This window comes from Cupressus sempervirens, chromosome 10 (assembly GCF_028749045.1).
Source record: "Cupressus sempervirens isolate cs-2001-9-10 chromosome 10, ASM2874904v1, whole genome shotgun sequence".
Taxonomy (NCBI): Eukaryota; Viridiplantae; Streptophyta; class Pinopsida; order Cupressales; family Cupressaceae; genus Cupressus; species Cupressus sempervirens.
In genome coordinates, this window is record NC_143127.1 from 424,765,164 (window position 1) to 424,792,739 (window position 27,576).

At 32.8% G+C, this 27,576-nt stretch overlaps 1 protein-coding gene and 1 pseudogene across 1 annotated transcript; both read left to right on the forward strand.

Moving 5' to 3' along the window:
* The first annotated feature begins 18,076 nt into the window (after positions 1–18,076).
* On the forward strand, positions 18,077–18,833 carry LOC149534514 (ABC transporter G family member 39-like). Its single transcript, XM_089806032.1, has 3 exons — positions 18,077–18,092; positions 18,240–18,415; positions 18,513–18,833. Exons 1-3 carry the CDS (start codon positions 18,077–18,079, stop codon positions 18,831–18,833), a joined length of 513 nt encoding a protein of 170 aa, XP_089662158.1.
* Positions 18,834–20,575: 1,742 nt separating this feature from the next.
* Positions 20,576–26,040, forward strand: LOC149534515 (chaperone protein ClpB1-like; annotated as a pseudogene).
* The last annotated feature ends 1,536 nt before the right edge of the window (positions 26,041–27,576 follow it).

Genomic DNA, 27,576 nt, shown 5'->3' on the forward strand with positions numbered 1-27,576 from the left:
ACATAATGCATAAGCTAAGCATCATAAAATACACCCCAAGCATGAATTTTAACCCTTACTAAGTGAAGAAAAACTAAAAATCAAAGAACTAAACATTTATTGGCCAAATCTGTGAGAAAGAATCATTCTCTTGAAAATATTATTGATGACATATGTAATGGAGTACAAACACAAAGTAAGTTAATAGAAAATACCCATTTGATTTTTGATTTTGAACCAAGAATAGTTAAAGATGCACTGGACAATAAGAATTGGATAAATGCTATGAATTTAGAGATTAATCATATTAAGAAGAAGAATACCTAGACATTAGTACTGAAACTTGATGACAAGAATGTGAGAGGAACCAAATGAATTTTAGAAACAAGCTAAATGAAAATCGTGAAGTGGTCAAGAACAAGGCAAGACTAGTTTGCAAATGTTATGCACAAGAAGAAGGAATAGATAATGGAGAGACTTTTGTACCTGTAACAAGATTGAAAGAAGTAAGAACATTTTTGGATTATGCTACCTACAAGAAGTTTAGAGTTCATCAAATAGGTGTTAAATCTATATTTTCGAATGGAATACTTGAAAATGAAGTATATATTGATTAACACAAAGGATTTATTGAGCCTAAAAAGAAGAACATGGTTTGTAAACTGGACAAGGCACTATATGGATTGAAACAAGCACTAAGAGCATGGTATGAAAGCATTCTTATTTGATTATGATTATATTTTCTAGTGAGAACAATAATCTATACTGAAAAATGAATCTAATGATATGGTATTGATTGCTGAAATATTTCTTGATGACATTATATTCAGAGGAAATGATGTGTTGTGTAAGACATTTGGTGATCAAATGAGTACAAAATTTGAAATTTCAATGTTTTATGAGATCAATTTTTTCATTGGGTTACAAGTCTATCAAACAAGGAAATTTATATACATGACTCAATCTACATATGTAAAAGATATATTGAAAACTTTTAGGATGAATGAGTCTAATCTAGTTGATACATCTATGGTGATTGGAGTGAAATTATCAAAAGAAGACAGTAATAGAGAGGTGAATGAGGCATAATACATATTTATGATTCCAATAAGTTATAGTATGTTGTACATATTATACCAAATATTGCACATGTTGGAATTATTGAAAGGTTTTCACCTAATCCAAAAGAGACATAGATGACTATTATGAAAAGGATATTCAAATGTCTAAAAAGAATTGAAGATTGTGGCTTATGGTATAAGAAATATGAAGAATTTAATCTTAAAGTCTACATAGATGTTGATTGGGTTGGTAATGTTGATGATAGAAAAAACACAAGTGGTGGAGATTTATTTTTAGGAGAAAGACTAATTACATGGATAAGAAAGAAACAATATTGTATTTTACAGTTTACTACAAAATTTGAATATGTTTCTAGTGCAATAAATTGCTCAAATATTGTATGTATTAATAAACTACTAGAAGGAGATAACTAAATGTGTTACTATTTACTTTGATAACACTAGTGCAATAAATATTTTAAAAAATCTAGCGATGCATGCAAAAAAAAGCACATATCAATCAAGTATCACTATTTGAGGGAGCACATAAAATAGAAATAAGCAAGGGTTGAATAGGTGAAGTCTAAAGAGAAAATTGCATACATATATACTAAGTCATTGCCTAAGGATGCTTCTCAGTATCTATGAGGTAAATTGGGGGTCCTGCCCCTATCCAAAATTCACTACATGAAGATGCATGTTGCATTAATTCATAGATGAATTACAATATCTTTAGGGAGTTGATGCAAGAGTTCATAATTTAGGAACATTTCTAAAGTTGTGAAAATGACTATGATGAAATTGATGTATACTGTACATGAAAGGTACACATATAACTACAAGGTTTTATAAGTTTCGTATTAAAATTTGTAATGACATTTGGCATTATCATCAAAGGGGGAGAGAAAAATTAAAGAGTAAGAGAAACAATAAAGAGGGAGAGAAGTATTAAAGGAAAATACTAGAGTTGTTAATATCAAAGGAGGAGACGATTATCAAATGGTGAGGTATACCCAAAGGGGGAGAGAATTCGAAAAAAGAAGAACATAAAAGAAAGGAGAATTCTATGCAAAAGAAAAAATATTAATGAAGAATGTTGTTGCTAAAGGCACATGTTATGTTATAGAGAACCTAATGATGAAGATAAAGAGATAAAAAGTTGTATTATTGATAGCGCATATATTTGATTGTATTATGTAATATTTTTTAATGTAGAATCATATGTAATATGTTGTCATCAATTCAAAAGGAGGATATTGTTAGATCCATATGAAAATGTAATTAGTAATGCTATGAATGTATGCCAAAGAGTCATATTAGTTGTTATGTTGTCATTGATGTCAAGTCTTTATTGGATAGACATTATGATAAGTCAATAAAGTGCCATGTCAATTTGATCGATAAAGAGGATTTGAAGAAAGTATGTTGAAGACATGGTTGATAAGTATAGATGGGAAATGACAATATAATATTGGTTTGATTATTTTTTTCAATCTTGTAATATTGTAATGTATTGAGTTACATAAAATTAATTGATTGACAAGATTAAAGAAGGAAGACAGTATTTGCCGAGTGACTACAGTGTTGATCAAGCAATTGGAAAAGTAAGAGAGAAATTCACTATTGGCCAAGAAAGTCTAGTATTAGCCTAGTTCTATATTACCCAAGTTGAAATAAATAGAATTGAAGGAAGACTTTTGATGAAAAAATAGAATGTTCAAGAAGTTAAAAGGGACAAAGTCAAAGTTTGTTGCAAGATCAATGAATGGGAAAATTCAACAAGGATATGATGATGGAGGATGAGCACAAAGTTATATGAAAGTTCTATTTTTTGTGTGACTAAGTACATTGGATTTGATATCAATGATTGTGGTTCAAGGGCAATAAGTGGAAGAATATGGATGCAAACAAATTACTATTTAAGGAGGAGATGATAATTTTTTTAGGTTTCTGGTTGTGTTGATGATCATGATCACATTGCTAGTTGGATGTTGATTAAGTTTTTGTCAATATGAACTATTGAAGGAGCTGAAAGAAGATAGATGAGCTAGGTGAACTGAGCAAAGGTTGAAGAAAGAGGAGTGAATTAGCTAGTCAAGAGAATAGAGAAAGGAGATCTAAACAAGAAAGGTAGTTCTATACCTAAAAAGATCAATATTTATATTATTACTTTCCAATCATTATAGAAGAAAATATCATAGACCGAGTTGACCTAAAAATTCTATGAAATTATATATAGAAACATTAATTAATGGAATTTTTAAGTCCTTTAGAGTAGGCCACTCTTTAAAGAAGATCAAGGAGTAATGGTCTAGATGATCTTTTTGTTTCAATACTCTAACAAGGTCACATTAACACATGTTTGTAACCTTTGACAAGGTTAGCTCCTAAAAGAGCTCAATTCAAAAGAGTGAAATCTTTTGGGTTACCAGTCCCAGGTGGTTTTCCCCTTAACAAGGTTTCCACATCAAAATATTGATGTCAAATGTGTCTATGTTGTTATGTTGCAAGTTAGTTTTCATTTTACTACAACTCAATAAGATCCAAGTTTATGGTTAGTAATAATCAATTTTTATTACCGCTAGTCAATTAAAACAAAATAGTGAATGAAGATTTTAAAGTAAAGTGATTGAATGAGTTAAATGTGAAGTTGACTAAATACACTGAGTGAAATTTTATTATGATTATAAATTTTGGTTGGTACTTAAATAGTTTAAAGGGACTGTAGGATAATTGATTCATCCCTTCTTAGTTATCTAATAGTTCAATAGATGTAAAAGAAAATAACATGAAAAACATCCATACACATGTTGACACCATGATTTTTAATATGGAAAACCGATTAGGGTAAAAACCACTTAGCAATATTCACCCAAAATATTTTTACTTTTTTGAAGTGATATTAGTTAGGGGCTAACCCTAGTAAAGGTTACAAAACACACTACTAAGTGTGACCTTGTTAGGGGATTTTCACCAAAGATCATATCGAACTTATCACCCTTCAATGAGTGGCCTATTTAAAGGACCTACAAACATTCAATGGAATGTCACCATACAAATGGATTTACAAATTAAGATTGTTTAAATTAGACTAGTTAGGAGATTTTGTGTTATAATGGTTAGAGAGTAATAGTTAAATGATATGATAAAAATGCAACTCACTTTGTGTGTTTAGGTCTCCATCATGCTCAATATGTATTCTCATTCATTGGCCAACATACTCAACTCTTCACTTTTTCTCAACTTGCCATTCTGATTTTCTCAGTAGGATCTCCTTCAACAAATTTGCATCCACTTTTCTCTTTACTGGACCATAATCATTCCCATCCTTATATCTTCCTTACATAGACATATTTTTGCTACTTCATATGATAAGTTAGGATTCCCATGAATTAATCTCCTTCACATAATGTCAAATTCGATGTATTCACACTAGGTTATAGATCATATCTTATCCTTGGAAACTGTATCTTTTCTTGGATCTCAAAACTTTTCTCAAATATTTACCATCAGATCTTCTCTTAATTTCTCTAGTCATGATCTCTCTAAAAAAATTGTTCTTATCTTGGAATCTTACAGAATAGTCTCAATGTTTACATTATGTCATCAATTAATGGATCTCTCATAAACTATTCTTCATTTACTAAATAATGTTATTCTTTTGCTAACCTTCTTCATACTCAATTATTAGTACATTCAGTTGACACTAGATATGATTTGTAATGCCCTGCCAAGGGATCCAAAAGAAATAACCTAAATTTTTAGTAAGTTTTCCAAACATTTTTTTTTTTTAACGAGAAAGAATAACATACATGTCAAACTTAAAGTAGCAGAAGCAATAACATACAATCATCTATAAGCATACATAACAGGTTACATTCCTTAAGGATCCCATGACATTGAATCACATTTAGATTTAATTAATACTAAGTCCATCAAATACCACATCCATATGAAAGAATAATTAAAAAATCAAATGTCCATTTAAATAATATACATTTGTTCCAAATGCCACTTGGCAATAAAATTCAGAATCTCAAACATCCATTGTACATGTCATAGGGTATGAAAGGCTAAAATAACATACATATAATAAAATAGAATTACATCCTCCTCCTCAGATCCATGTGTATATGAGCAATGTTAGTATGCTAATAGAAACCAAATTTAAATAAAGCTTCTACAAACTAAACAAAATTCATAAACTTCAAGATAGACTAAGATGAACTCTCAATTGAGAATATGAGCCATTAATGGACTCTCTCAATGAGAAGCTCTCTTGTTGAGTGGCTTTGTCTAAATAGATAGGATGTATGCTCAAGCTTATGCTTCAAAAAGGGCTTCAAATGGAGTTGGAATTTGGATGTGAGTGTATGGTTTTGATGTAAAATGGCTTCTCAAAATGGCATTATGACTTTACTTCATGGATTGTGTTATTTTGCAAAGGGGAAGGATCCAATTTATAGGCAAGAGGCTTGAGGGATTGAGGGCTAAGATGCAAGGATGGGAAAAAGCTTATGGAAGGCTCAGATTGCATGAGAGGAGAGCACATGGATTGTGCTTCCTTATAGCCAATCAAGGAGTGACACATGTCACATGGTGAGAGGATGGAGGAAAGGGCAAGGATGAGTCAACAAAGGAGGCTCAAGAGATAAAATCTTCATAAAGACCCTCATAATGACTTGTAAGAGCAATAAAAGGGCTTGTAAGAGTCATTTATGACCTAGTGGACTTCATAAAGTTTTATGGTTGAGATATTTTGAGGGTGATGAGAGCAAATTCGACTTGGACTTGATTAGGAAGGTTCTAAGCTTGCTTAGGCTTGTGCAAATGATTAGAGGATGGATTAGGATGGTTTAGGATTAGCTTAGGGATAGGCAAGTGGATGGCATTTAATGAGGGTGGGTGAAGGAGGAGATATTTGTTAACTTTGGCTTGGGTTAGTAAGTCTTAACCCATGTTTAGGGAATGTGACAAGGTTAGGAGGGGATTAGGATTAGGTTTAAAGACATCTTCTAGAAGAGTCTAGACTTTGGATGAGGATAAAGACTTTCTAGAATAGTCTAGAATTTCCTAGGATGAGGATGAAGACTTTCTAGAAGAGTCTAGAACTTCTTAGGATGAGGATAAATTAGATTTTTAGGAAATAAATAAAGTTTTATTTATTTCAAGGGTTTGGGTTGAGGAGATATTTATTAAAACTTTTTTAATAAACATGAGGATTAATATTTAATCTTAATTAAATATTTTGAGTTGGGATTAGGGGTAGGAAATGATGGGATTAGCCTTTAATCGAAATTAAAGAAGGATTAGAAGATTTTGGAAGAGGTTATTGGTCATAAGGAAATTGGCCAACTTTTGGGAAAAAAATAAATTTTTTATTTATTTTAGGATTTTTGGTCAATTTATTAATTAAATAATTAATAAATAAGGAAATAATGTTTAAATAAGATTTAAACATTTTTGGGAGGGATTCCTTAATTAAATATTTTTAATTAAGATAAAGGGATTTAATGGCATAAAAATTAATTAATTAATTAAATAATTAATTAATTAATAAATGATGATGTCATCAGGACTTTTTCAGAAAATAAAAATACTTTATTTTCTAAAGGTTTTTAGGTGTCTACACCATGATACAAGGTACAATACAACAAATGAAAGCATCCATCATAATGATACAAACATACAATAAAAGGAAACACAGACAAGGAAACTCTAGCCATGGTAGTAATGGACAGATCTCAATGGTAAGAGTAAAAAGCACTACCACCTGATCACATGGAACCTAAATGGCCCACTCCCACCGTGCTGAGGAGATAGTCTCAAGTCCCAAACAAGATATCAAACCAAATATCAAAAGTACTCTCTAGGGCCAAGAAGTCTTAAAAGTAGTCTAACTCAAAGGTTCCAAGATAAATCAACATCTAATCCTAGAGGCACACAAAGACACGTAGGAAACCTACTATGTAAGCAGGCAAGTGTCATTGCACAAATCACACTAGAGTTACCTTGGCAGTCTCTTGGGACCCCGACCTCCTAGTGATCTCTATGCTGCCACTAGTATCCTCTCGTACTGACAAGGCATACTACAGATGCAAGGTTGCAACCAAGAGTTCTCTCTACTCCCATCCTAGACTATACTAGCACTCGAGGCATGGGTGAGAACATACAAAGACTCTTATTAGGTTCATTTTGTTTCCATTTAGTGTAGTTTTTTCACTTATTAAACAACTTACAATGGGTTACCCTGGTAGCCACTTAGGGCCTTGGCCCTCATTGCAAGCCACTTCCTAACATTACATATAGATAACCTATCCTAGGCTCATAAAAGTACAAATCAAAGAATCATATAAAATCACATTAGTCCTATACAAGTGACTAGAAAGCATCAAAAGATAATTCACAATAACACATCAGTTCTCTACAAGTAACTAGAAAGCATCCCAAAAATGTTGATCAAAGACTCAAAAATGGTTAAGTAAAGTAGGTCATACATTCAGCTCAGTGTCACACAAGAACACTATAAAGCAATAACAATCAATAGATCAACACACATCATAGAGCATACTAGACACATTACCATGGTTGGGTCTAAAGAATCAAGATCAAAACATCATCATGACATCACAAATATAGAACTCTTGAGCCTCTGGTAACATCATAAGACTAGTCAACACTTTAAGTCAAGCCCCAAAACCCCAAAGCATAGACAACACAAAGAAAATAGAATATTCTCATAGTTGGTTTGATTTGAAAATATATTGTTAAGTTAAAATTAAGGTTTTAGTTTCTAGTTTAACATATGTTTTCAAGTACATTTCAAGTAGATAAAATTCACAGTATTACCCTTACAATTTAACCTGTTCATTTATTCAAATAGAGTATAAAATTACCCCATTATTTTTTAAAGTTAATTTCTTAAAAATAATCAAAGGTAATTATTTTTTAAATTAAATTATTAAAATAATTCCTATAAATAAAATTAATTACATTTTTTTTTAAAAAATCAAGATGATTAGTAATTAAATAAATCTCCTTTTTCTATTAATTAACTTTCTTTTTTTAAAAATAAACTAATTAAATTAATTATTATAAATATATATATAAAAAATAATAATATTTTTTAATTAATTATTAAAATTAAAATATTTAATAAATTTTATTAAAAATAATAATAAATTACAGTTTAAAAAAAACTAAATTTAAATTTAATTTAATAAAATTAAATATCAATTTAATAATCCAACACTTAATAAAGTTGTCGACCTTTATAAAAAGGTGACTACCTGCTGTCACAGGGTGCCTATGACCACGGTGGTTCATACCATTGTTGTTGTAGTACCCTATGATCAACAACGTACCCCACATTGGGGGTGGTGGCCCCTGCCCACCCAATCATTTTTTTTTAATTTTATAAAACTATTTCCAAGCAATCCTCCCCCACCTTAAAAATAAAAAATAAACAATATATATTTTAATAAATGATTGCAATTTTAGTCTGATAGAAGAAATATAAACAACCAATCAAATTTTTTATTTAAAAATTCCATATTATTTCAAAACCCTTTCCTATTAATTCTTCACTTTTAAGATTTACTAAATGAGGGTTCCAACGATGTTTGAACTCTATGCATACAGAAGGAATTTGATTCAAGGAGTCAAAAGATATAGAACAAAGGATAGAAAGATTCATACACATGAAACTTGGAAAATAGATTCCACAAACACATTGTAGATAGGAATATCAAATTACATAATTCATTTAGCAATCAAAACACAAGACCCTACCTGAGCTTGATGCTAATATGCAAACCTCCAGAAGATCTGTGAGAGAAATCTCTTCTCTCAAAACCTTCTTTCTTCCAAAAATTCTATTCTCTTCCAAAATTTGTGGTCCTTCCCAAAAATTTGATCCTTTAAAAATGAACCCTCAATTGGTGATAAGGAGTTCTCTCCTCAAATCGGGGCACTAATTGTGCGATCACCCGAGAGAACTCTCTACTCACTAGACTTCAACTCTTTATTAACTGTTCTTAATCTTTTCCAATGCATTATTAAATAACTTTATTTAATTCTCACTTGACTTCTCTTTTAATTAATTTATTAAATTTAATCTCATGCATGCATCATGCAATCATAGAACTTTTAATAAATTAATTTCTTTTCCCACTTCTTAAATTTATTTTCGAACGTTTTAATTGATAAAATAATTATTAACTTAAATAATAATAGTATTTATCATTTATTTAAAAATGAATTCTAAATATATTATTCTTAAATTAAATAAATATTATCACGTCCTAAAATTAAACTTATAATTTTATCTTTAATTTTAATTCTTTTTATTTAATTAATTCTCCAATTAACTAAATATTAAAAATTACCATAATAATTTCCATTAAATTAAATCATTAATTTAATCTTTTAATTAAGCTTAATTAATAGAGAAAAAACACCAAAGACTCATAAAACAAAATACAAAAACCCATCATAGAAAAGCACATACGAGATCAAACTAAAGGGTTATAATCATGAATTAATGTCATCCGACGCATTTGAAAGGTAAACGACTTAGATACTTGTCCTAATTTTCTAGGACAAATGGCCTAAAGATTTAGGATTTGGACTCAAGAATTTATCTCCCCTCCTTTACCATTGAGATAATGTGATAGGGTACACTCATCTTGGCAATTCAAGGAAGTCAATACCTGGTACCTACAACTTGCATAAAATTTACACATGTACAAACACAATATTCTAAGCTAAACAAGCAATGGAAGGAAGTGGTACATCATGTAGATCTCGACTTAGCAGGTGACTACAACTCCCTTCCTTAACCACATTAGAAATGTCATACATAAAGAAAACATACATGCACACCATACACATGCAGTATGGGGTAAGTATCCATAAGAAGATACACAAGATAGTCCATCTAACTAATCATCATTAATAACTGAAAATAGTGTAATAATCATCATGCATACATGAAGTATAGAGTACCAAGTAATCTCATCATATAATCAACTGAATGTGAAACAATATTTGATAATATCAAAACAATACTACTAGTAATCAAGTATAAAACTAGCCTAAAAGAGTTTGGCAATGATAACAAAAATGTAAACTAGGGGCAAGCACTACATGATTGGTTAAAACTTGTCTTGCTCAATTAATGTTATTTATCCAACATCACATCCTTTAGATGATTGAAACTTACATGAATTAGTAATAGTCATATAGTTTGATATTTATGGAAATATAACAACTGATATGACTCTTTCACATATACTTTACAACTTTGTTCTAACCTTCATCTTCCTTAGCTTTAATTCTTTCCAAAAATATTCCCCTTTGGTATTGAAGTAAACTCATTATGATACATACCACCCCACACCAAACATGAGTTATCTTCATCTCTATTATGCATTTGGTTTTATGTTCAGTTCTTCTGTAGCTTTCTCTCATATACACCCCTTTAGGATATACTTCGTTCACTATTCATCTCTTCTAATTCATAAATAACTTTTTTTTTCTTCACAAATATTCTCCCCCTTTGAGTGTGCACATAATAATTCCTTCTTTACTAGAAATGGTCATTTTTAGCAAACATATCTCTATCATCATACTCAATCATTCCCTTATACTTTCTCTCAATATACTAACTCACTTACTTTCTCATCCATGCATATACTCCCCCTTTGACAAAAATGCCAAAGGTAACAATAAGATTCAATTAGAAACTTATAAAACCTTGTATTTATACCTTGTACCTTGCATGTACTAATCACTTATGTTTCATTACTTCCTTTTTAAAACCTTAGGAAAGCCTAAAGAGTGAACTCCTATTCCAAGCATGAATGTTGATGATATTCTTATGGGGGAGTATTGTAGATATGTTACTATGATGATATGTTACATTCATGACTTAGTTTTTCATTGATGTCAATGTAGCAGCTTTCTGTGGTATCTAACAAAAGAACAATGGAAAAATCAAGTTGGTATGGATGACTAGTTGAGCATTATAACTATCCAAGGTTATGGGAGATACTTCTTAGTATCCGGTATATGTTGTTAATTTTGGAAAAATAAAGGATAAGTCTAGAAGAATTTATGTGAGTTTTGGTGATGTCCATTATGAGATAGATTTTATAGAGGCATGTTCTAGTAAACTTTTTATATCTCATAGAAGAGTGGATATTCTGAGAGTCAAGGTTGATGACATGAATAAGACATGTTGATAATAATGTGGTTAAGTTCACTCGTCATAATATTGCATGTACAGAAAGTTATTCAAGATGCAAGGTGAAAGATTATGTTATTGCTAAGTGTAATGTATCCTTAATATGGTCCTATAATAATTAATTGAGAAGGTCTATGTAGTGCCTACCCTTGTTCATATCTTTTTTGGACATTGTTGTTGTTATTATCAAACTATGATAGACTAGTTTTATGTTGATGGATTAGTGGTATTTTTTTGAGACTATCAAACATTATGTTACGGATTCAGTGGTTACATGATGAGATCATTTAGACTTTACATTTCATGTATGCATTATGATCATTACATTGCTTTCAATTATTGTTGATGATTAGTTAGATGGTTTATTATCTCATGTGTTTTATTATGGATACTTACCCCATATTTGCATGTGTATGGTATGCATATTTTCATATTGTATGGCATTTCTGATATGCTTAAGGAAGGGAGTCATAGTCACCTGCTTAGTTGGGATCTACATGATGCACCACTTCTTGCCATTATCTATTTAGCTTAGAATTATATATATTGTATGTACATGCATGGTTTTTTTGCAGGTTGCAGGTACTGGGTATCGACTTCCCTGAATTTCTAGGATGAGCGTACCCTATTATACTATCTCAATGATAAGAGAAGGGAGATGAATTCTCAAGTCCAAATCCCAAACCCTTAAACCAATTGTCCTAGTGAGGTAGGACAAGTATCTGGATATTTTACCCACCGAATGTGTCGGATGACATATTTCGTAATTTTTAACCCTTTAGACTAATTTTGTGTGAATTGCTCTATGATGGGTTTTTATATTTTATCTTGGAGTTCTATGGTGAATTTTCTATTAATTAAGTCTTAATAAATAGATTTAATTAATAAATTAATTATTTGAGAAGATTAATATAAAATATCATGATTTTTGATATTTTGATTATAATTAATTAAATGAGAATTAATTGAGGAAAAAAAATTAAATAAAAGAAAATTAGAAATTAAAATTAATAATAATAATAAAATAATAATAAAGTAATAAATAAATAATAATAATAAAAGTTATAAAAATTAAAATAAAAGTTATAAAAATTTAAATAGAAATTATATAAAAGTAAATTGGAGTTATAAGCTTGCCTAGGAGTTAACACACCTTTTCATTTCTCATATGTCAACAACACGGGGGTTAGTGCATCAATTAAGCACATGGTGTCTACAACCCTATGACTCATCTAGAAGGTTGGAAAAGACACATGCTTAGTTGGTGACACCTTCTAGCTGTTTCTAGAGACATTCTAGATGTTTCTCGAGAACTCTTTATATTCAGGCATTCCTAGAAGCTTAGGGATAGTGTTTGGAGAGCATTTGGAGCATTGGAGGACTCGAGAACTCTGAAGAAGGGAGGAGCTTGCTCTGTGAGTTTTTAGAGGAAGAGCGAATTAGCATTAGAATCTAGGTAGATTCTTGTGATTTTATTTATGCTATTTCTGCATCTTGCATTCCCTGTCTTCTTCGTGTCTTCTATATGTCTTCTGAGGATTTTCTTATTTTAATTGTATGCATTCTCAATATGGGTAGTTAAATTTGTTTGAGAATCTTTTGTGCATAAATCAGAAAAGAACATGGGGCTTGGGTTTAAATTCATAGCCAAATCCATTAGATTAATATTTGGATAAATTTGAGATTTAAAGTTTATAGAAAAATTTTGAAAATTAGAATTTTTAAATAAACTATTTATATTTTCGAATTTGCACACACACACACACACACACACACACATATACAATTATATATATATGTATACATGTTTATGTGTCGTGATATTGATTAACTCTGCATGTATATATATATATATATATATATATATATATATATATATATATATATATATATATATATATATATATATATATATACACACACACACAGACACACACACACACACATATATATATATACATACATACGTATCTATACATATATATATTCATTTATTTAAAAATTGAATATCATACCATTGATCAAATACGTTTAAAAAAAAAATGTTAAACTTTGTTAAAATCGAAATCGCATATAATAATCGGTGAGTTGAAAACGCTTATGTGATTTTTAAAAAAAGTAATATGCATAAAATGGGGGGGGGGGGGGGGACGAGACCCACGCCTCTGTGCCCATTGCGGTCACAGTGTACCGGCTATCGCAGGTACTGTGACAGCAGGGGTACACAGTACCAACTGACGTCACAGGCCTTGCGACTACAACGTCCTGCGTACCACCGACAGCATATAATTATATATATATGTTATAACAGCCGTTTCATATGAAATCATTTTTCATTGTTATTAAATTTTCATATGTTATATTGTATCAATCGAAATTATTAATTCGATTTTATAAAATGTAATAATAATAATAATTTATATATTTATATATATATGTATATATATATATATATATTTAAATATAAATATAAATATATATATATATATATATATGTATATATGTATATATGTAATATGTAAATATGTTATTAATAAATTTGAATTATTAATTGATAAATGATTTATATCAAAGGTTCATTTTTATGATGAACTCTTGTATAATTTTCAACTATTAAGATTTAATTTAATTGTTTTAAATTGTTAAATAAAGTATATGAAATTTAATTGATAGTTTGGTGGGGGACGTTGTCAAACAAATATTATAATTTGAAAATGGATTTTAGACCTATTATGGAAAACTTTTATTCATCCAAAATGATACATGGAAAAACGTACAAAATGTTCCTCCATTCATTCTCCAAACTTGGAAACATAAACTGAGACCTCTACATTTAAATTCAAGTTTGTAAATTTAGCAAAACCAAAACATGTCTTTGCATTGTGTATTATTTATGCTATTTTTTTGGGTTTTGGGTTGACTAGTGTTGACCAGTTATAGGATGTCTACCAGAAGCTTGGGGGTGATGTGATTGTGATGTCATGATGATGTTTTAATCTCGATCTTTATAAACCCAACCATGGTTATGTGATGAAATGCTCTATGTAATGTTTATAATTGTTGATTGTGATAGTTGAGATTCTTATGTATATGAGACACTTGACTTAACCATATTTTTGGTTCATCGATCAGTTATCCTTGGTTATTTTCTAGTCGCCATGATGGGACTGAAATGTGGATTTATTCTTGATGATGTCAAGTTGTGACATGTTTTGACTCAACCATTTTGGAGTCCTCGATTGGTATGAATGAGATATATTTTGGTTATTGAGAACCAATGGATACTTTTGATTATCAGTGATACTTCAGTTGCCAATAGAGAGCTGTTGTGATCATGATTTTCTATGGATGTTTGCTCACGGAGATTTGATGCTTTTATGCATATTTGATGATTTTATTATGGATTATCTTTTTTAATTTTGAGATTTATGATTCCATGAGCTTAGGGTAGGATGTCTGCATGTAGTGTCGGGAAGTGGCTTACAATGGGGGCCGAGGCCCTAAGAGGCTGCCAAGGTAACTCATTATAAGTTGGATTAATAAGTGAAAAAATTCACACCTAATACTAACTAAATGAACCTAAAAACATAAGTGTTTTGGTTCTCAGCCATGCCTTGAGTGCTTGTATAGACTAGGATGGGAGTAGAGAGAACGCATGGTTGCGACCTTGCATTCCATAGTATGTCTCGTCAGTATGAGAGGATACTAGTGGTCGCATGAGATCAGTATGGACCCGTGGAGTTTAGCTAACTGCCAGGGTAACTTGTACGTGATAAATGCGATGACATTTTCTTGCTTGCATAGTAGGTTCCTATATGTCTTTGTGTGCCTCTGGGATTAGATGTCGGTTTTGTGATGGAGCCTTTGAGTTGGTATACTTTTAGGATTCTTGGACTTATAGAGATTTATGCTATGTGTTATTGGATAGCTTGTTTGGGACTTGAGATTATCTCCTCAGCATGGTGGGAGTGGACCACTTAGGTACCACGCGGTCAGGTGGTAGTGTTTTTCCACTCTTATCATTTGAGATTCATTGAGACATCCTGGCTGATGCGTCCTTCATGATGGTGGATATGTATCCTTTTCATTGATGATTAGCATATGTTAGATGATGTTATCTTATGCTTATATTTGCATTACTTTCTGCATATGATATAGTATATGTTAGGAGTGACATTCCTACTATGTTAATTCCGATGATCTCTTCGGTGATTTGGAATGTTACACACGGAGGGATGTCTAGGGCCCATGATGGTCTAATGATGCTATTAACGGTTAGGAGGAACCATGCACTTAGTTTATTATGTTTGATCTTTATGATGGATGTATATGTCTTCTATGATGATGTATCATATGTATCATGTGATTATCTTTACTTTGATGTATCATGGATTAGAATAGGATGATGTATCTTATTTCACATATGTATATTCTTTTAAGCTTTTCATACCCTGTGACATGTACAGTGGATGATTGAGCATTTGAAAATGTAATGTATGAACATTGGACTTATCAATATTATTTCATGTGGTTGTTATATTTGATGGATTCAATAATGTTAGTTGATTTAGATGTAATTCAACGTTAAGGGATCTTTAAAGAATGTAACCAGTTGTGTATGTTATGATTACTTTTAGATGGACATTGCTATTGCTTCCATTATGGTCCATAAGTTATATGTGGTATTTATTTTCATATTTAAAAAAAAAAAAAAAAATGCTACCAAACTTAGTGAAATTTTAGGTTAATTCTTTGGATCCCTTGGTGGGGCATTACATTTGGTATCAGAGCTCGAGTTTCTACATTGGGAGCTCTGGGTATTTTGGAACAACTAGAAACTTGAAGCTAGGTGAACTGAAAATAGAACTTGAACTGTTACTTGTGTATTTTTCATACTTCAACACTTAGTTTTCAAAACTATAAATTCTACTTAAACCAAAACATAGATTGAACTTAGTCTATTGCAAACATGTGTCTTTTGATTGTAATAGTACTTTGTACTATTGTAGGATGGTATCTGGGACTAGGTCTTCTGTTAGAGGCTATGGTAGAGGTCGTGGTCGTGGCAGAGCTATCAGTGTCCATGAGTCTGTCCATGAGGGATCGGCTCATGTAGAGAGTAGAGGAGAGCATGCTAGTAGGCAGCAGGAAGAGAGCCGTAGAGAGGACCAAGCTGAGTCTGAAGAGGTTGGTTTGGGATAGATGATGCAAACTATTCTAGAATGTCTACCTCTTGTGCAAGAACAACCCAAAGCACATCAGACAGAACAAGAGCATAGACCCAAATCTAGGAGTCCTCGGAAGGATCCTCAAAGGTCCATTGTGTCCACTCAGATGAAGGATCTTTCAAGATCCAAGGTTAAGCCTTTCAATGGGCAAGGTTCTGGTTATGTGGCTGAGCAGTGGCTTATTTCCCTCGACAGGATTTTTGCCATGCAAAATTTGCGATCACTAATTTAGAGAATTTTGGGGCCACTTGGTGGATAATTGAGGAGAAGAAGCTGGGAATCGATATGAGCAATGTCATGTGGGAATTATTCTTAGAGATTTTTCGTGAACGATTCCTACCAGAGGAATGGAAACAACAAAGGGAAGATGAATTTCATAATCTTAGGCAGTACACTATGTCAGTGACCGAGTATGAGCGTAAGTTTTATGAGCTAATGTCTTTTTTAGGATTTAGTGAAAATTCAACTCAGTTGACACAACACTTTAATTAGGGGTTTGAACAATCGTATAATTGGGGGTGTCAAGGTATTTGAGCCAAAAACCCTCAAGGATGTGGTACATCAAGCTATCCTTGTTGAGAAAAGTGTCAACCTTGGTCAAGGAGGTTTTGTAGGAGCACCAGCAGCATCAGGATCTAAAGGCAACTATAATTCAGGTAGTAACAAAAAGTCTTCTTTCTCTAAGGGGAAACATTATCAGCAATAGTCTCAGCAGACATAGCAACAGAAGGGATCGAATTCTCAGGCTCAAGGTGGTGGCAAAGGTTCTAATTCTAAGAACAATCAAAATTCTCAACGCAATAAACAAAATCAGCCCAATTAGCTAGCTCAGACACTAGTACATTTGAGGTCATTTTTCAACCAAAATTTTTGACCATTTATTAAATTGGTCGATATGGAAAGGGAAAATATGGCTTTTTTAAAATCTATGCCCATATTGGTCAAAATTTTGACCAACACGAGCTTAATATGTAAAAAGGGCAAATGCCACCCATTTCATTGATTCTATTCAGCTTCAACGCGTGCAAGAGTTGCGGAACCAGAGCTATTTGACTAGAGATCTGCTCTGATGGGTGCATTGATCTTGAATTTATTTCACTTTTTTTTTGTTATCATTCAGTTCTAGAGAAAATAGCATCAAGGTAGGGTTTACATTTGTTGAGAAAGAGCTACATTGCATACGGCTAGTGGTAGCGTTTAGGGTTGGCCCCATAGGGCAACGCATTCTGCATCGTGCAGGATCATATCTTTGACGGCTGGAAGTTCTTCAAAAGTATGAAAAATTGGAGGGCTTTGTAGCAGCCATTCCAGTGTGCCTAACTGGATCTTGATCGCCCAGGGGCTTGGAGCACTCGTGTTCTTTTCACCGCTTGAAGCTATTGTTACGACCATGAAGAACTGACGAATCCCAACTACAGATACATGAGAGCCGAAGCTGCTAAGAGCATTCCATCCGGTGTAAGCATCTAGATAATTTGGAATGCGATGTGGCATATGTGAGCTATGGGCTAACTGGGGCTCGATTTGTTAAAATAGTATTGATATTTATTTTTTGGCAATCGATGCATTTTATACAGAGTTAAATTCATTATGATGTAATAATTTAGAATTCTTGAATCATTGGATATCGTACGTAGATTGGGGTTTTGTCTAGAAAATTAAAATTTAGTATTATGCTATAAGATACCTCATGTGTTGGTACCTAATGTTGAGACTTACATGTAGGCAAGTGTCTTGTAGAAGAGTTATCACATTCATATGACAAAACAATGAACCATACTGCAACTCTTACATCTACTAGATATGGTGTTAGTAGAATGAACATGCTCAAAGCTTGCTTCTCTCGAGAAGTACTGCTTATGAAGAGAAACTCTTTTGTCTACATATTTAAAGTAGGACAGGTGAGTCACTTGGATCCCAAATTTGGGGAGCTCAAGCATTCCTTTTATTTATCTTATCAGAAAAAGAAGAATGAATCCTAACAAATATATAATGTAGATTGCAGTTATTGGGGCAATCACAATGACACTATTTTTGCGCACAAAAATGCACCAGCAGAACATTACAGATGGAAATCTATATATGGGAGCTATGTTCTTCAGTATAGTCCATATGATGTTTAATGGATTTCTAGAAATGTCAATGACAGTTGGCCGCCTTCCAATTTTCTACAAGCAAAGAGACCTCCTATTCTATCCAACTTGGGCTTATGCATTACCAGCATGGATAGTGAAGATCCCACTATCTTTTCTAGAAGCATTGATTTGGGTTTCAGTTACATACTATGTTATTGGCTTTGCACCAGAAGCTGACAGGTAACTCTAAAACTCTATATCTTTTCTCATATGCAATCTTGGATGCATAAAAGTCATTCTAATTCACTCACAAGAGGTTTAATAGTTCTTTGTGAATAATACTATTTCATAGATGTGAGAGAAATAATAAGAAATATAATGATTTTAATCTTAACTATTATACATCACTTGCTGTATTTATAATACTATATTGAAGTAATTCTTTTCAACACCAACATTCCATCTATGGTCAAGAGATGGACAAAATAATTAGTTCTTCAAATTACTTTACCTAAACAATACTAAGCTCAGGCCTCCTTAATTTAAACAAAGCACTTAGTAATGATCTTCATGATAATTTCAAGAACACAAAAACTGGTCTGCTGTTGTAGCAGATAATTTGGAAGCTCACAATGTATTATTTGCAGCTCAATTCTACCTCTTATTTACCAAGTTGAATGATCCTTACTTATTTGTTAGAAGTTGAGTTTAGAAAATGTTACACATTGAAAAAAATAGATTCATGTTGTGTAGCTCATGCTTATGATGCTCTGTACTCTGCTAGCTAGTCAAATTTGTATCCCCCACAACAGCCGGTTTTGGATTTTGTAAATATTTTATTTTAATTTCCTTTTAGTTATGCAATTAGAAACATGTCAGATAAGCAAAGAGATTTTTTTTAAACTTTGAATTCTATATAGAAGTGTGCACAAACATGGCTCGGTTTGTTAGGCAGAGGTGAAATCAATCTTGACACTTAATAGTTTCTTCCTACAAATCACCATCTGCTAAATCTTATCAATACATGTTTGGGCCTTGAACTCTAAAGTGTCCTATTTTTTCTCATTCCAATGTTTCTTCCATGTAGACGGCAACCAACATTTCAATGCAAGCTCATTTTATTCAGTTGTCTACGATCATTTTGATGTTATTTGAGAAAACAATTTTACTTTTTCCCCCAAAAATTAACTTGTTGAAACCCGTCAGCTAAAAGATCTTTGTTCCACAAACTGGGAAGGTAGATAAGTGTTGATTTCTATTAATTACAAAACCCTCAACAAACCACTACAAGAACTATTCACTCCATCGAATTGATTGTCTCCTTGAACAACAATAGACAAAAGACTCCACAAAGATTGTTTGTGTTGTTATGTCATCGAATTCGTGCACAGCATGCCGATGTATGATAAACATCTTACAAAGCTAACCATGTTGATGATATTTCAGTTATAGTGCTAGCTCAAAAGATCGTATTACATGTTCAAGAAGCCATCCTTAAATTTCTTTACAGCATAAAAATGGGTGTGGGGAGTATTGAGTGGGTATTGGAAGGGAGTGACAAAACAAGAGTTTGGGACAATATTTTTTGAAACTAGGAGGATTCTTTAGTATGTCATGAATGCATGTGCTGTGATTCAGTTTCTCTAAGTGAAGCCTGCATTCAAGAAGTCAACCACCAAAGGTAGAAGACCTTTATGATCACTACTCAACATCGTTACTTACTAAGATATTATATGATAGAAGAATTAGTCATGTTGTTTGTATACAAATAAACCAGTGGTCATCAACCTGTTAACCTTCTTGGACTATGCCCTTTAAGATGAGATGTTGTTAAATCTTCACTAATTTTGCCCATGAATTGATACTACTTAAATAGGCATATTCTTTTGTCTATGGGGAACATTTAAAGCAGACAACCTTTAAAAATCATTAGTCCCACATATTTTGGCTGATTAGGAATATAAGCACCTTCAATCATGTAAGGGAATGGACTCACATCATGTAAGTCTCAACATCATGTATCCCAATTCTCGTAACCCTACTCCACAATAAAATCCCCCCAGCACTGCTTTAATCAAATGCATCAAGCGCGCACAATCGAGACAAAAGAAGAAAGGAGATTCTCATTTGGCTGTAGATCATCTTATTCTAGGATTATTGGAGGATTCATAGATTGTGGACAACTTTGAAGAAGCAGGCATGAGTGCTTTGGGTGTTAAATCTGAAATTGAGAAGCTAAGGGTAGAAGGAAAGAAGTTGGAGACTACCTTTGGTCATACAAACTTCCAGGCTTTGAAGATCTATGGGTGCGACCTGGTGGAACTAGCTGGGAAGCTTGACCCAATTATTGGCAAAGATGAAGAGACCAAGAGAATCATTAGAATTCTGTGTCAGAGGACGAAGAACAATCCAGTGCTAATTGGAGAGGCTGGTGTTGGAAAGACTGTTGTGGTGGAGGGACTGGCTCAAAGGATTTTTAGAGGAGATGTGCCAAGGCAAGTTGTTTTCTGCTAAACAGGTTCTCATTTTTAGCAATTCTGAAGTAAAGAAAAAGCTTAATAAGAGAGGAACATTTGACGTTTATGCCGGTCTTTTCATTTTTATTTTATATACCCTAGAGCTTCCTGTAGGATAGATAGTAGTAAGCATACATTAGTACTTGTAGAAGGATTTCATAATCTATTTTATGTCAGTTATATTATTGTTCAAACTTTACATTCGAATTTTCCTTTGGTGGCAATATATACGTTACACTGTTCTACATGGCACACCTCTTTCTAAATTAGCAATTGACAATTCAAATGATGCAACAATATGCCCCCTTATATATTACTACAAGCTGAAATTAATAACATTGAAGCAACTTGCACAAGCTATTCTAAGCTCTAGATATCTGGTCAGCATGATTCCTTGTGCATTCTGGTTAAAGATTGGCACGTGTCCTTGTAAACTAGTTTTGCCTTTGTAAGCTAACATATAATAAAATATTGATGCTTGGGAATATTTAAGTAGTATTAGGATAGGGACTGGCATTAAATTGTAGTTTTCGCAGTTGGTTTGGGACTTCATGAATTTGCACTTTGACATTCATAAAATTTCTTTGGAATGTTGCAGTAATTTGCTAGAATTTAGATTGATAGAATTGGATATGGGAGCCCTAGTTGCTAGAACAACGTACAGGGGTGACTTTGAAGAAAGAATAAAATCTATTTTGAAGGAGGTGGATGAATCCCAAGGAAGATTCATTCCTTTTATTGATGAAATACATTTGGTTCTCGGTGCTGGTGAGTGTTTTTTTTTATTGTTTTCTTTCTCCATTTGATTAAATCTAAATATATATCATTATAATTAGTTGTCTTCAATTTGACAAAGGGGGTTTGTCCCAGGACGTGCTGAGGGTTCAATGGATGCTGCTAATTTATTGAAACCAATGCTTGCCCTCAGCCATCTGCGGTGTGTGGGAGCATCTACACTGGACGAGTATCGAAAATACGTAGAGAAAGATGCTGCATTCGAGCGCCGATTTCAGAAAGTTGGCCCTTGATTAATTTTATTGGTGCATTTTATTTTTAGGTCTATATCACTGTAGGATCATAGATCACCTTGTGAGTAGATTATCTCAACAAGTGTCTTTGGCAGGTGTACGTGGCTAAACCAAGTGTGGCCGACACAATCAACATTTTGCGTTGTCTGAAAGAAAAATACGAGGGTCACCATGGTGTGAGGATCATGGACACAGCATTAGTGGTTGCTACCTAGTTATCGATTCATTATATAACTGGTAAGTTCTTCAAATATATATTCATATGATTTAAGTGGTGATAGAAAAAGATGACATTGTGTGGCAGCTCTTTAGATATGAGATTTTATCATAAATGGACAGAATTTTGATTTTAATCGAGTGTTTGTGTATAATTAATTACTTGAATTTAAAGTATAAGAAGTTTGTTGAAGCTTGAGACACTAATTTTCATTGAGTAGAATGCAGACATTTTGTGGGCTTTGTGAAATTGATTAATTATTGTTTTCTTGTTTGGACTATGAACAGACTGGAATCTTCCTGACAAAGCAATTGATCTTATTGATGAGGCATGTGCAAATGTGAGAGTGCAATTAGATAGTCAACCTGAAGAAATTGATGCACTTGAAAGGAAAAAAATTCAATTAGAAATTGAGCTCCACGCTCTTGAAAAGGAGAAATACAGAGCAAGCAAGGCTTGGCTTGTGGAGGTTAGTATGGAGATCTACCTTTCTTTTAAAAAGACTATTTTGCTATATTGCATGAGTATTGTATACACACATGGATAGAGAAGATTACTGTGGTATGCAAGGGATTTCTATAGGATAACATACTGTTCTTATTTTTCAAATTCCACAGGTTCAAAATGAGCTTAATGAGGTTAGAATGTTGGGATTTAATAAATGGTTATAAGAAGGTATTAATGGCCGTGGACAAACTACCCACCAAATAGCATTGTCATTGTCATATTGTGGTGAGCATTCATATCTGTAAACAAATTGGGCACCAACATTAGTAGGAATGATCATGAGGGAGTTCCATTGTTTAACATTCAACCTCACAAGAGATGGTCTCTTGTGAATCATTCCGTGTGAAAAGATGCATCATATAGATTGATTTCATTCAATAAATGTGCAGTTGATTCCCAAAAAAGTGACATCTATATCTTTCAAAAGTTATGCTACTAAATGTTGGGCTCAATCTGGCATAATGAGCTACTTTACATTCCTCCTATGACCTTATTCTAAATCTCTCTAGGATAGATGTTTATTATTAAATCCATTCTCTACTTTACATGTTATATAGCAACTTGAGGTGTCCCTTATTGCTTGCATTGTGGTAATAGCCAGTGTTTGTTTATAGAAAAAGGGTGAAGTTGAATTCCTTTTTCTAAAGAGATGAGCTACTTACTACAAACTCTCATGAGGAAACAGGAAGTTGACAAGCACATTAGGGATACATTGGACAAAGTTCTGGTTCTTCATTTTGGAAGGGCCACAGATATTGTTTGCATGCAGCTTGATGAAATTGTAATGTTTCCTCTCTAATGCCACCAACTACAATCAAGCCATCAACCCCTACCCACTACTCAAAGAAGAATGACTAAAACACAGTGGAACTATGCTTCTGGCTCCACAATCACCGTGAAAGATCTGTAACTTTCATAATAGTTCTCTAATCTCTAAGATACATTTGTAACCACCACCTGCTGCAATTAGCAATTTGGAAATCCCTGTAATGCTATAACTGTCTATTTTTCTATTTTCAAAATTGAATTCTATTTTATGTTTTTGGGATAAGAAGCTTATTTTAGTCACATATGATCTCAAGGGGCATTAACCATCATATAGGTTAACCATTTGCAAATTTTATAGACTCCTGTTCAACTACTACACTTTATTAACAAGAACAAATTTCCACAATTAGTCATAGTAGAGAGATGCATATTCTGGATTCAAATTTGTTTTATCTCCTATAGCTCTTCTCATCCTGATGATGGATCACTGAGTGTGATTCGAAATGTTGATGAAAAAATGTGGTACACAATCGAATCCAGAATATGCATCTCTCTGGTACACTTTACTTTCATTTTTATTTTATTTTTAAGAGTGCGTACAAGTTCCATCGTTGCCTTATTCTTTATTTATGAATTGTGTTTTTCATCATCAAATGTTTTGGTGTCTTGAAATTCATGTTCTATGTCATTAGCCCATGTGAAATGACTAATAAGATTGCTCATTTCAATTTCCAATACTGGAGGTTCTTACTCTTTTGAGTTACTAGAGTTGAAGAATAAGTAATCTTTTTTTCATCAGGGTGAATTTTGCTTGTTCACTCTTGTTATGAGAAGCATCTTTTGACTGTTTTATGCCCCATACCTCCCATTTCATGTCTATCTATTTCTTTTATTAGAAAATATCTAGAATCATAGAATGACTTGTCTGTCTTGGGTTTAACTGTAGCACTAATTATATTTTTATTAGAAAAATAAATATTTTCTTTCAAATGATTTCATCCCTTTGACTTGAAGAAAATAATAGCCTAGTTCCAAACACTACATGGTTTTCTTAGCCTTTGATGAGTAGTTGCTGATGCCCAATGAATTATGGAAAATAGATGTCTAACACCAACCACAATTTCATTCTGAAAAGTGAAAATTATTAGTTGGGCTTGTATAATAAAGTTTCTTGTCTGTTCATTTACTCTTTTAATTTTGATTAATAACTTACTCATTAAAAATTGTGTAGATCTTTCACCTCCACATTTTAGCCCTCTTGTGATCTGTGTCTTGCAAAAGTGCCTTTGAGTTGTCAAGTCAAGTTCCAAAAGTCAGAAGCTTGCCCACCGGACAATGATTTCATTCTATGTGGCCAGTGTGATGAACTTTCTTTTGTAGGCTCAAGTGTGTATCTGTTCTTCCTCATATAGTTCATTTTGAGTTTGAAGTCAGATCCTTATGTTGACAAGTGGATATTTCCTCTCACAGGCTAATTCAAGGTCATTATCTTTCACAATTGTGACTACTTTGCTTCCAAAAATCAATCAAGTGTATCAATCTGATCATGGTTCAGAAGATTTTCTTTGTGAAGGAAGTCCATTGAGAAGTTTGCTTCATTTTTCCCAAGGAATATTATCTAAAGAGCAAGTGAGATCCAGTTTGGAATCAATAGATACTCACTTTTATGGAAAAGGCAATCCTACTATTCAACGATCTCTTTCCCAAGTGCTGTCACTTGTAGAGAATATAGATTGTGAGAGGAAATCTGGTGTAGCAACTACATTTGCATCCTCCATAGTATCTACAATGCCAGAGGAAATAGTGGAAAACTTTCCTTCCCTTGTTACATTATGCCATAAAGTGTTTGGAAAGAACTTTTCTGTCTTGTTGGCTTTGTTGTGTGCACACAGAGATCTTTTTGGTAGAATTGCTAAGGCCTGGGATGATTATTTCTTATTGGGTCTGAAGCTTGCCAGATATTTTTATCAGACAAGTAGAGATAATGGTAATCTCCAAGTACATCATGTTGATAAGCAAGACTCTTCTTTGGATGATGGGTTCAAATTTTATCAAATGAGACATAAAAGTACAGAGAAGCAGTCACTGTCTATTTCCATGGGTGGTGGATTTTCTAATGATTCGGCTATTGTAGCTTTTGTTTCTTTTATCCAATCCATACCATTCTCTGTTTTGTTTATGTTAAGTGCAAATTGTTATCAATCAAAGCTTTTGAGCTGCGTGTACATGAAAGCCATTCTGGAGGCAAAATTATATCAAGTTTCTTTTGATTACATTAACATGCTACAGTTGATTTTGCATTGGATTTTACAAATAGAATCATCATCGAGCGAAGAGGCAGACTCAAAAGAGCAACTAGAAACTTGCTTTTCTCTCTTAAGGCATCTTCTGATTCATGCTATAGAGGGATTCTAGAGTGATTATTGTACAGATAGACTTGATTCTAGGTTGGATATGATGTCTATTGAAGAAATCATTCGCACAGTTCTAGGTCATCCTATAATAAACATGTTTATGCATAAACGGATGTGTTGTTCAGTTTCAAAGAATACCAAAGGCTTAGAGAATTGTGATACAGAGCATGAGGACTTGCATTGTGATCAATGGCAGACAAAAACTGATCAGCCAAATTGGAAGATATTTTTGGGTCTATGCAAGGATAAGCTTCATGTATTTGATAATGGCATACTCAATTTATTGATGACCCTGATGGAGTTTGTGTCTTCCCAGTGTAAAATTAATCGAGGTCAGACCTTAAATCAGTGGGAGTCATATTGCAAAGCCATTATAGCATATTCCAAACCTCTCATTATGCAGTCATTTGCAGTATTTAAAATCAAAATTTCTAAAAGAATGAAAGGAAATTCTTACGAAATATCTCCTTTACCTTCATTTTATGTGCTTTCTGTGTTAAGTCCATTTGTATCCCCTTTCAGTTTACTTGAATTAGTGCATTGGTTATTTTTCAATGACATCTATGAGCATAAGGAAAATGCAACCTCTGTTCCACACCCAAATATCTCTTATTTGGATATTGGACTATATTTTGGGACTATAGCTTTTGATATGCTCCATGCTTATTTGAATCAGGCTAATGGAGATGGTTGCATTTAGAAGTTCTTTTGGGATTTGGAAGGTCAAAATATTGATCAAAATTTAGTTTCATTTGTGATGCTGTGAATTTAATATCTTATTGGGACTGACCAAATGAAGATAAGTTACAAAAAAGGTTTTTAAAAAAAAGTTTGCAACACTACTTTCGTTGCTGGATCATTGGGGATGGGAATCTAGATAACCAGGCTGTCCTGGTAAAGTTTTCTGCATAGTAGCCCCCTAACAAATTTGTTGTCCATTTCAGGTACCATCCTCTTCTGTAGATTTCCCATTTTTGTTTTGATTTAGTTTGGTGATATTAAGGAAGCACTTCCTTACAGTTATTGATTGCTCATATTCTAAGCTTGGCTTTGGAAGAATTGTGCTTCATTGACTAGATAGTTCAGATCTCTATTGAACAACTCACCAATTTTTCTTGACTTGGGAGTACTCCCGAATCAAAATGAGAGTCTAATTACTCTTGCAAAAACTTTCCAAGAAGTTGTTGAAAAACATGTGACAATTTTTTCACTACAAAACTCCTAAGTAAATGCAAAAATTCGGGAGTTTTTCTTGCAAAGAAAATAAACAAGATTTTTATTGGTGGTACAGGTTTCTGAGACCTTCATTTGGGCTTGGCTGCCCTTTGTAATGTCCCTGATATGGAGCCAAGGAATTATAGGACTATAAAATGAACAATTAAGTACAAGGGAAAGAGCTTAAAATACAAATTTGGACTCTTAATTCCCCAAGGTTAGAAAATTAATTGATTAGTAAGGGAATGAATGAATATTCAAATAATAACCTGAAAAGCTTAAGTCCCTGCAATTATTATTTTAATTGCTCATTATGTCGATT

Excerpts from the sequence above, each read along its gene's own strand:
- LOC149534514 (XM_089806032.1), top strand. Across the intron at positions 18,416-18,512 it reads ACATATTTAAAGTAGGACAG|ATTGCAGTTATTGGGGCAAT; the intron begins GTGAGTCACTTG and ends TATATAATGTAG.